The sequence below is a fragment of the Pimephales promelas genome, chromosome 12, assembly GCF_988280905.1.
Source record: "Pimephales promelas chromosome 12, fPimPro1.hap1.1, whole genome shotgun sequence".
Classification (NCBI taxonomy): domain Eukaryota; kingdom Metazoa; phylum Chordata; class Actinopteri; order Cypriniformes; family Leuciscidae; genus Pimephales; species Pimephales promelas.
In genome coordinates this window covers 30,818,560-30,830,470 of record NC_142780.1, presented here as the reverse complement: position 1 = coordinate 30,830,470, position 11,911 = coordinate 30,818,560, and the positions used below count along the sequence as shown (strand labels likewise).

The following is an 11,911-nucleotide window of genomic DNA, read 5'->3' as shown; positions in this document are numbered from 1 at the left end:
CTTGCAAATAAGGGCAGCCAACCAGATTTTAGCAAACCCGGATACAGATGATTGACAGGTAGGCTAACGAACGTTTCTGTCTAAAAACAACAACAAAACCCCTCCTCACTAGGGTTGTCACAACGACAATGAAGCACATATCTGTTTAGGTAGTAGGAACACTTTATACTCGGTAAATAAATTCATTAATACTTAAGTTTCTTTTATTCAAGATTTCTATCTATCAGCCAAGTTAATTATTTAAATAACTTTTTTGAAAATCCCAAAAAAAGAATGAACACGTTTGGCGTCAGTTTAGTGCTTTTGTGAACATCAATCCGTATGAACAGTGAAGTTTAAACAGCCAAAGATTGTGTGTGTACGGCGCCCGAGGTGGATCAAACTTCATGTTCAAACAAAAGCGCGAAACGCCTTCCTCTCTGCCGTCAGTCCGAGCGGACCGCAGCTCCGCGCGCACACACACACACATATAGGCTACACGCACGCACTGAGCGAGGGGGACGCGCGTGTGAGAGCAAGAGCCTGTGAATAATCCTCATTCTTTCTGCGACCCATTCGGTTCTTGGATGATCCATAATAACCTCTAACAACAACAACCTATAATAATATTTAATAATCAATAATCATCATCCGGATCAACATGTCCCGCAGAAAGCAGAGCAACCCCCGGCAAATCAAACGTAAGTTACTCGGTTTGTGATTATTACTGTTATTTGTTTCTAAGCCAGGCGGAGTAAAGTTGGATGAAAGGGAGACAGACATCGATCAGTTTATTATCACATCTGATAGTAGCAGCAGGTAGCTACACATGTCTTTCTTTGAATTATCTTTGTTGTTTCGGTGTTTTCGTATCTAATAAGACTTATTTTTCGCGTGATACAGTCAATGTAAGATTTTTAAGACTTGTTTGTTATGCTTCCGTTTTGCACATTCTTCGTTAATATTCTTTTTTTTCTTATTGAGATGTTGAATGTGCTTATTTCATGCTGAAAGTTTCACATGACAATCACAGGAACTGACTAAAGTGGTTGTTTTAGATTGGAAGATGATTCTTAAAACAGTCAGTCTATCTTTCAGCGTGTTTTTATTTGATTTGTTGAGGTCTGTGGAGATGTTTTTCATAATGATGCAGTTAGTGACATCAAAGTCTTGCTAATTATGTTTTCATTTTGCATCGATATTCCAATTTTATAGAACCTTAAATTTGTTTTTTTTTGTGTTTTTAGAATAATGCATGTGTTTGTTTAGTGCTGAAAGTTTCATAGAATCTCATGCACTGATTTTTATATGTCATTTTATATGTTCAGCTGATTCTTTAAAAGGTGTAAAGAGTGCTTTGAGTTCAGTCTTTTTGTATTTTGGGCATTTAAAGATGTTTTCCACGATTAACAGGTAATGATTTTTTACAATTATAGTTTTATGGTGGCTTCAACGCATGATGAATGCTAATAGTTGAGTTCACTGTAATGTCCAGCTTTTCTTGTAAAGGTATCATGATATCATGAAATAAATCCCTCATAACTAAGTTTTCTATAATGTAAGCAAATTAAATAATTGTATTTTTACTCAATATAGTCCAGTTGTTGTATTCTTCGAATGCATCCTTCTGTAGTCAAAAATAATTTTCATATTTAATGAATATGACACATCTCAGCCTAGAATAATCTGCAGAGCTCTACAGAGTTAAATAAATAATGCGTTTCATAAAATATACACCATCAGTAGCTCGAGCATTTCCATTTTTCAGGCCTATTTTTGGACACTGTTATACTTGAATATTTTCAGCACTAAAGATCAGACAATAAAATTGCAGTTCTGTCTTTTATACAGTAGTTAAAAGAGCTGGATATTGTGGCATTTATCATCTGTGAATGAAACAGTCAAAGTGCGATCGCTGGTCTGGGCCCTTAGCAGCCTGTGTGTGAGTGTGTGTGTGGACGCAGAGAGGAAGGATGAAGGATCTTCTTTCTCTGTTGTGAAATGTTTTTTTTTTTTTTAAGAAACAGGTTAAACTGAGCCAAGGGGATGAGCACAAGTTGCAAAACTCTGAAAACCATATCATTTTTTGGTCGCTGCTCGATATTTGTGTGTGTGTCATCATGCAGAGTGTGTACTAGTGAAAGAAAATGCTTCTGTTTGAGTGTGTGCGTGCTATTTTGAGCTCATGTATTTTAGTATTAAAGTTAAATGTAACTTTTTAAAAATATCGATTTCTTTGAAAATGTCTCCAGACACCGAAACGTTAAGACGTGTTGCGAGCAAATATCATTTGACTGTACCAGTGTACAGTATGCGATGGAAAGCTTTCCGTCTGTGCAAAGAAATCGTTGCGTATTTCTTTTGACGTGGTACTACTTTCTGTTATCTCGTTCGACGAGCGTGACAGCTTTTGAATACCAGAAATGAGCTAGAGTCATTAAACTGTTGACCGAGGCGTTTGCATGCAAATCGATCTGCGACGATTTCCCCTTTTGATACGTCCAGGAAACTGAGGTCTGAGTTATCTAACAGCTCTCACAGCTCCGTTACTAGAGCATTCATAATATCAGGGTATTGTCTCTGGCTCGGAAAGGTCACGCGAAGCCCACGGTTCCTCTCTCCGGCACTTCAGGAAGAGGAAGAGAGATCCAGTGCACAGAGAGACCGAGTCACAGCAAAGGACAAAAAGGTTGTTGGGCACCGTACGCCACCCTCCATACGTTGGCCGGTTATCTAAAATTGTGATTTATGCAGCATTTTAATATTTTGCTTATTCTCTCCCCTTGGGTGCTCTCTGAGCAATGATAAAAAGGCCGTGCTGAAAAAGCACCATTAATTTGCACCGATGCCTGTGAGATAGGGCCAGATAATGGGAAAGATAAGGCGGGGAGATATACCATCAGAGCCGCGATTATTACCATTAAAATTCCAACCCAGCAATCTGCAGCCGGCTGATAATTCCCTCTCCGTTTCCACCACTTTGGATGATAAGGCAAAAAATAGTCATCCACCTCTCCTTGATTAGGCTGCCTGGATATCCCGATAATACTGTGATAAATTATGTATTTCTCCTCCTTGTTTTTTTGGCCCTGAAACGTTACATCTGATTCCATTTTTTTTGTTTTTTTTTTGTATCAATATTTATTTCGCGTTAGTTTTGGTCCCCGCCCCCTCTCTCGGTTCTTCTCATCGTAATAAGAGTTTGATGGAGAGGTGATGGAGGGTGAGATGTTTTGTATGGGAGCTCATATCGGCGTATTATCAGCTCATCTTCACGAGCGGCTGCTTGCCGCTGTTGTTTTTAGCCCTTATCACCTCATGCCAATATGCCAATAAATTGGCCCGATTGTTAACCGGGGCCGAGCCGGGGCCGGCGCAAATTTATGACAGGAAGAGATGAAAATATGGCTGATGTGTTTGGATGGAGCTCGATTAGCTTCGCAGGAGAGTGTGATGTCTCAGTCTGTGTTGAGGAATGCCTGTTGGCGCTGTAATAGGCAGGGCAGATACACAGGTTGGGGAATGGAAAGCGTGCCCCGTGGTGTAATTTGTCTGTAAAATAGCCATTCGTGTTGCACATGTGGGGTTGGAGAGCAGAGAGGGTGATGGGTATAGCCTCTCTCCATCTGTTCACGTTTTCTCTACGGTTTCTCTTTCAGCTCTGTTTCCAAAGCCAGTGAGCTGCATTGTTGTGTACTTCCTACTTAGGTTTCATAATACATTTGTGCATTTGGGAGACGCTTTTATCCAAAGCGACTTGAAGTGCGTTTAAGGTGTCCTTTTAATCAGCTCATGCATTCCCTGAGAATTGAACCCATGACCTTGGCGATGCTAGCGTCACGGCTGTCACCGCCGTAGACTTTGAGAGCCAGTGTTTGATGTTGTCGTTGCTGCTCGTCTGCACTTCATTACACACCTCTCTGTTTGTTGTAAGGGTGGCTAAAAGTTTTAAAAGTTTATATTTTTAGGCTGATTCGATATAGTGGTCTAACAGTGATTGTCGGTGTTAAAGGGATAGTTCACTTTGAAATTAAATTTTGATATGTTTTAGCTTACCTCAAGTGCATCCAAGATCCAGTTTTGATATTTTTAGGTCAAACCGTTCGTGTCTATCAGTCATATAATGGAGTTCTATGGGGTCCACCTCAAAGAGCATGGCTGTGATTATTACAAGAGGTAAAATCTATTTAAATACTGTTTGTTTTCTCACACAAGTTCGTTTCGTGTCTTAGGCCATCAATGTTTACTAACATTTACGAGTCATTGAATCATGTTTAATCTGGACTTCTCTGTGCATGCTCTTTGAGGTGGACCCCATAGACCTTCATTATATGACTGATAGACACGGTTTGACCTAAAAATATCAAAACTGAAAATATTGTGGAAACAAAGACACCTACATCTTGGATGCACTTGAGGTAAGCTAAAACATATCAAAAATTAATTTCAAAGTGAACTGTCCCTTTAAGATGATGGACTTGGCCAATCAAATCAAAGAAGGCAGGCTTTACAGGAACTTCAGTGTGACACTTCAGTTTTAACGGTTTTGACTAGGCGACTAGCTAAGTAAAACCCAGTGGTGTGAACTATACGTGTCTTTTTTTTGTCAAATTTTGTTGCACTTTAAAATTAAAGGCTACCATTTTTTTATTTCATGTAATTCATGACAACAAGAAACATTAACAGAGCAGGAATATTTCAGGAATATTAAGGTAGCCATACCGTAACCCAAATTAAATTTGCAAAGAGCTCAAATTGAATACTTCATAATATTATACAATGAATGTTAGTTATTTTTTGTTTCTTTATTTTCTCAATATAAATCCTATAATTATTTAATACCCTTAAACAAAAAGGAGTATTATTCCTTTTTGTTTCCCCCAATATTCAAAAAAAAAAAAAAAGAATAATACATATATCTATATATACATACACTCTTAAAAATGCTGGGTTCTTTCAACCCAATTTTGGGTAAAATATGGACATACCCAGCCATTGGGTTCATTTTTTAAATTACATTTTTAACCCAACGTTTGGGTTTGTCCATATTTTACCCAAAATTGGGTTGAAACAACCCAGCATTTTTAGAGTGTATATATATATATATATATTTTTTTTTTAATTGAATGGAAGTCATTTTATAACATATATATATATATATATATATATATATATATATATTTTTTTTTTAATTGAATGGAAGTTATTTTGTCTCAATTTATGTTAGCAGTGCTACACAAAGCTCTCACAATTTCTTTTAGTAGAGTTTGGCATTAGCATGGATGTAGTACATATTTAATTAGATAAGACTTTTGGTATTTAATAATCAACATATTGTTTTTCACTGAGCTTGTCGCAGTGCATTCTAGGATTGCCTTTTCTCTAATGAGAGATCCAAAGGGACGATCACAGCGACAGCAGTTTGTAGCAACCTAAAGTCATTAATTTCAAACAACTGTTGGTGATTCGACTTTATGCAAATGAGCAGCAATGCCTTACAATGCTGTCTAAGTAGGATGTTCACTAGGTTTTGGAGCAAAACTAACCAATCTAACCAATTCAACACTGTTTCAAACCTCTAAAGCTTTTTGAGTCTCTTCCAAACCAATTCTCACTGTTTCTCAGTGTTCAGCTGACAAAGGAGATGTCTGACTGAAATAACTACAGTGCTTTAGAAGTGTATTCGTGATCCAGTGCCAATCCAAATGATTATTACGCTCGAACTGAAGTATATAGAGGATTTGCCAGCTTTCTGTGTTGGAAAATAATAGTCAGAGATCTCGGGTGTGTAATGAACTGTCAGTATGACTTCATAATGAGTGTGTGATTGTCATCTCTGCTCCGCCCAGCAGATGATGATGTCATACGAGAGCTCCATATCAGGTGACGCGTCTATCTCTGGATGGGGTTTATCACAGACTCAACTTATAATGGTGCAGTGAGAGTGTTTGCTGACTTGGCTGCCAACATGTCAGTGTGTGTGTGTGCATGGATATGTTTATGTTGGAGATGAAACTGTGTGGTTTGAATTCTGTGGTTTACCAGTCAGTCAGTTTAGTATATTTTGTTCTATTTTTAAGCCTTTTTGTTTTATCTAATTATTGAATGTATATGGAGCTTACATCTTGTCTGCGGTCTGGTCGATGTGCTTCATCATCAGGGAAAATCTGACGCGTGAAGACTGTGTTTGTGTGTGTTGTGTTCTATTGAACTGTTGTCCAAACCAGCTCAAGCATTCATTGGTTTTGGGGGAGAATGTCATTGTGGTAATAATAAAAACTCCTCTGAGATGACTCTCATACTTTAGACATTTTTTTTTTGTTAGATTCCACTGATGAAAGTGTACAGTTTTTGTTTTCTTTATAGATCTGTCTCATGACGAATAGCTGATGGATGCCAACTTTCCTTTTCGACATCTGTTGACTGCCAATAACAGCTTGCGTTGTTTTGCCTTGTCTATGCTGAAGGAGTCATTTGTCTCCACAAACTTATAGAAAGCAAATGCTCCAATGTACTGACAATATTTTTCAATCTTCTGCTTTTATTAACACAGTCTCATCCCAAGTTGTCATATAACTGACGTCTTGGGACGTCTTTTGACCATACGTCAACATCCGCCTTTTTAGGGTACCCTTAAAGGGGAAATGAAGCAGTGAATCAAGTTTACATGATTTACAAGATGGATTTCCAATATAATCAACAATTATATAAGGAACATTACAAATGTAAACATTTAGAAGAAAAAAAGAAAAAACTTTGTATCTTTCACCGCCAGGGCGCCGCCATTGTGCAGTTGACGTCACGGGGTTGGTTGGCTCAAGTTTAACAGGCTCTGGGCATTGAACATCGCGACATCAAACTGTGTTTACACTAGTGTTTTGACCGCGAACGACTAATGTTAGGTACAGATATTAGACAAAAAGACGACGTCTCATGTTATATGTTGACAAACTGCACATAGAAACATTGTTCGCGATGTCTGCCGTCAGATATTCCCGTCTCGTCAATAACATGTAAGTTAGCACGTATTTGTTAAAGGGGAAATGAAACGTCCATATTTTCGCACTGGTAGTGCTAGTAACGTTAGCTACAGCCTACATATACTAGGAAAAAGTGTCTCCGCTCTGACATCCTTCAGGGAAAGCATCGCCGCTTCTACACGTCTACCTCCCGGCACAGCATGGTAAACGTGCGCCGGTGATGCAGAATTGACCACAAAATACATGCTCAAGATCAACCTCTTGACAACAGATGGACTCTGACGCGGAGGGCATCGCAGGACAACAGCCACACTCACACCTGGTAAGTTAGCGTTGCAAACCCGCTCACCGCCCCAAACCACCACCGGCTGTTCTACACAGCAACGTAACTTACATGGTGTTGACGAGACGGGAATATCTGACGGCAGACATCGCGAACAATGTTTCTATGTGCAGTTTGTCAACATATAACATGAGACGTCGTCTTTTTGTCTAATATCTGTACCTAACATTAGTCGTTCGCGGTCAAAACACTGGTATAAACACAGTTTGATGTCGCGATTTTCAATGCCTAGAGCCTGTTAAACTTGAGCCAACCAACCCTGTGACGTCACCTGCACAATGGCGGCGCCCTGGCGGCGAAAGATACAAAGTTTTTTTCTTTTTTTCTTCTAAATGTTTACATTTGTAATGTTTCTTATATAATTGTTGATTATATTGGAAATCCATCTTGTAAATCATGTAAACTTGATTCACCACTTCATTTCCCCTTTAAACGTCGGTTAGTTGACGATACTGGGCCATACAACTGACGCTTTACCTTTAACGTCGGTTAGGTGACGGGGTAGGTTTAGGATCCGATAACGTCATCTAACCGACGTTTAAGGGTACCCTAAAAAGGCGGATGTTGACGTATGGTCAAAAGACGTCAGTTATATGACGTTTTGGGATGAGACTGCGCTGCTTTTATCAGTTACTCAAATGCAAATGATTGGTCGATGTATTGAAATCGCATGGTTGCAAAATACTCACATTCCTGCCTCAAAACTTAAGTTCACCCATGCAGTAGGATTAATTACTCACCCTCATGTCATTCCAAACCCGTGAAACTTTAGTTCATCTTCGGAACACAAATGAAGAACTTTTGTTGAAATCTGAGAGCTTTCTGTTCTTCAACTGACTACCACTTTAATGCTTCAAAAAAGTTAATAAAGAGATCGTAAAATCGTACAAATATGAATCGAGCGGTTTATTTCAAACTTTCTGAAGAGACTTGATTGCTGTATATGATGAACAGATTTAATATTGCCTAGTCTTTTATTTTACATTGATCAGTGAATATAAACAGAAGCTCAACCAAACCTTCTTGACGTGCGAGAACAAACCTCATTGGTTCTTGCGAAAGCTCAAACGTGCTGCGTAACACGAGACTGATCCTCATTGGTTCTCGCATGTCAAGCAAACATGCTTGAGCTTCCGTTTACCTCAACTGATGTGTGAGTTGATGAATGTTTATTTGTTAATAAAAGCCCAAATTCAATCAGTTCATCATAAAGCGATCCAGTCTCTTTAGAAAATTTGGACTAACTAAACCACTCGATTTATATGGATTAGTTTTATCTCTTTAAGAACTTTTGCTAAGCTTCAAAGTTGTAGTTGCATAGCTGAAGAGACAGAAAGCTCTCAGATTTAATCAGAAGTATCTTCATTTGTGTTCTGAAGATGGAATTTTCATTTTTGGGTGAACTGTCCCTTTAAGTGGACAAGTTATGTTTAAATATCTGGGCCATTTAAAATAGAAATGTTACTTCAAAATACTGTAAGGGCAGGATTGAAAACAGTAAAGCAAAAGAGTGGGGTTTGTCTTGGTTAAACCCTTGAATATCTTTTTATACAGTACTATATTTTGTACATGTGGAAAGGATAAAATACCCTTTTTGTTGACTTTTATCTTGTTCTTAACTGGACGCTTGTGTTTATGGATTAAACAAATAATACAAATACAGTGGAAGCGGTTTTAATGACAAAATTACTGAAATTAAAAACTGGTAAAATGCAACACAACATGGATTTCGTTATGAATTACAATCTGAATAATTTCCAAATGCAATAATGTATGTAATCGTGACATACATTTTCGCAGCTTTGCGTTTGTATACATCATAGAGTATGCTTTAGGTCTTATTATTGTCACTGGTTTCATTTGTGAGAGTTCCATTGAGAAAGTGTGTATGTAGAGTGACCATCTGCGTTTCCTGGGAGGAAAATACAGATGTGTGTAAAGAGTTTGCTCATCCATCATTAGAGAGGAGAGACTCTCTGAACATCCCCCTTTTCCTTTTCTATCTAGCTGTCAGTTTTTCTGTCTGTTTCTCTCGCTGTGTTGGAAAACAGTCTATGATGCATCAGGGTTGGCGGTTTCAAAAGGTGGAGGTCATTTCCTGTCAAAGTTTCCTCTTTATCTTCCTTTTTCCTGAATTCCTCACGAATGATTCCAGAGCTGACAGTTTGCCTTCCTTGGCTGTGATATTTGTATCGAAAAAATGCTTTACACAATATCTTCATCTTAAGAGAGAGCAATGATTGTCACTTTAGATTGTCATTAGGTTTAATCCCGAATCATTCATTCTCAGAAACCTGTTAGTTGGTAATCACTAATTCTTATAATTAATTTAATAATTAAAATTGGTAATCACACAGTATTTTTCCTCACAATTGATTGTGAACTTGATGAAAGTTCACCCAAAAAATGAAGATTTTGACCCTCCCTTATGTTGTTCAAATCAAAACTTAAAAAAAGTATACAAATTAAATAAATATATTATGCAAATAAATCTAAATAAATATTTTATTCACGCTATGTTCACCAGTTTGGGTTAAATATATTGTTTAAGGAAATTTGGACTTAAAATCAACAAGGATGCATTTAATTCTGTTTCAAATAAATGCTGTTCTTTTGAACTTTTTATACATAAAGGTCTATAAAAAAGCACTTCTGGGTTGTACGTCAGAACGTGGGCTCACTATTGGCCAGCATCACACACAGGACCAGCATTGGCCAATGGTGAGCCTATGTTCTGATGTGTTGCTTTCTCGTTTTCTGCTTGGCATGAGGGTGAGTAAATGATTTTTGGCTGAACTGTCCCTTTAAGTCAACTTTTTCCTTTCACTCTTGTCTTGAAGGACCTAACAAGATCAAATCGCAGAAATTGTACTTGACTAATCTGTGTCGTCTGTTGTTTAGTTTATTTAGCTGTGATATCAGTGATCAGTCTATTGAGCTCCAGGTAACAATTGACTTTCAGCCTCAGAGTTAATAGCCTTGTGTCTTGCTTGTACAGATCAATATTCGTATTAATTAATCAGCGCTATCGGCCATGCGATCTGGTTCTATTTGTTGTTACATCGGCGTAATATCAATAGGGAAAGTGTACTCCCTGATCGCCATGGCAACTTCATCGCTCAGGTCAAAGAAAGTTTATCTTATCTTGCTGCCGAGAGTGGCAAACTGCTTAGAAATCTAGTTTAGACTCTCAGATCATCGATCGGACCCTTTCTGTTTCTCTCTATCTCTCTCTGGCCTCATTTTGATCAAAACAGAAATGGAAGGTTGGAACGTCAGTATTTAAAGTCTGATACTGCATGCTCTCAGGAAGGAAAAATCACAAATGAGATCTCTTTTACATCTCAATTGTTTCTTCAAGGCACCAATGAGATTAAATAACAGAGATTTTTTTTTCTCCTGAGAAAAGGACCCCACTAATCTAACTTTTGTCTTCCTGAGTTTCAGAAGAGATCTCAAACTGTTTTCTGATTAATCAAGAGACCAAGTTTTGTGATTAAAGGCTCAAATTGACACCAAATTATCTGAGATATGCTATCATGTTAGCTCTATCCTCTTTCCGTATTTCAACAATTGTCTCAATTTGTGTCTATATATATATATATTTTTTTTTAATTTAAAGTGCCCCATTATGCGTTTTTTATTGTACCTTTCATGCATTGAATATTTGTAAATGTAAAAGGTCTGCAAAGGTTTAAAGATCAAAGTGAAATAAAGTTGTCTTCTTAAGAGTTGTCCTAAAATTGTCCTAGAATTTATTCTGAACTGAATAAAGTGAGCAAATTTGCATAAAGCCAGCCTAATCTTTTCATTGGCTGCCCGCGAGCGATGTTTATTTTTACTTGCCCTCAAACACTACTTGTAGCTGAGGCCTTGGAAGAGTTTTGTTTGTGTTGTCAACATGTTGAGAAGATGCTGTTTTCAGCGCTGCGAATCCACTTCGCATTCACTTTAAAAGGATAAGGATTCGCTGGAATCGATACAGAAACAAAACTATGCCACCGTTACTGTTCGGATCGTATATCAATCGTTATTCGTGACCAATCAGATCAGAGCAGAGGAGACCAATCGCAATAGACTGCAGGCCATCTGACCAATCAGAGAAGAGTAGACCAATCACAATAAACTGGGCCATCTGACCAATCAGAGCAGAGGAAACCAATCACAATAGACTGGGCCATCTAACCAATTAAAGCAGAGGAGGCCAATCACAATAGACTGGGCCATCTGACCAATCAAAGCAGAGTAGACCAATCACAATAGACTGCAGGCCATCTGACCAATCAGAGCAAAGGAGACCAATCACAATAGACTGCAGGCCATCTGACCAATCAGAGCAGAGTAGACCAATCACAATAGACTGGGCCATCTGACCAATCAGAGCAAAGGAGACCAATCACAATATACTGAGCTGTCTGACCAATCAGAACAGAGGAGACCAATCACAATAGACTGGTCCATCTGACCAATCAGAGCAGAGTAGACCAATCACAATAGACTGCAGTCCATCTGACCAATCAGAGCAGAGTAGACCAATCACAATAGACTGGGCCATCTGACCAATCAGAGCAAAGGAGACCAATCACAATATACTGAGCTGTCTGACCAA

At 38.3% G+C, this 11,911-nt stretch overlaps 1 protein-coding gene across 2 annotated transcripts in view; it reads left to right on the top strand.

Moving 5' to 3' along the window:
• Nucleotides 1-419: 419 nt before the first annotated feature.
• The window catches only part of zfpm2a (zinc finger protein, FOG family member 2a), a 176,582-nt gene continuing 165,090 nt past the window's right edge, over nt 420-11,911 (top strand). The window contains exon 1 of one of the 2 annotated variants that reach the window (XM_039650840.2): nt 420-680. In XM_039650840.2, coding sequence (XP_039506774.1) covers nt 641-680 — 40 coding nt within the window. In that variant the 5' untranslated portion in view covers nt 420-640. Of the gene's footprint in view, nt 681-722; nt 799-11,911 lie in introns of those variants that run through there. The other variant, XM_089117939.1, reaches the window with a different exon arrangement.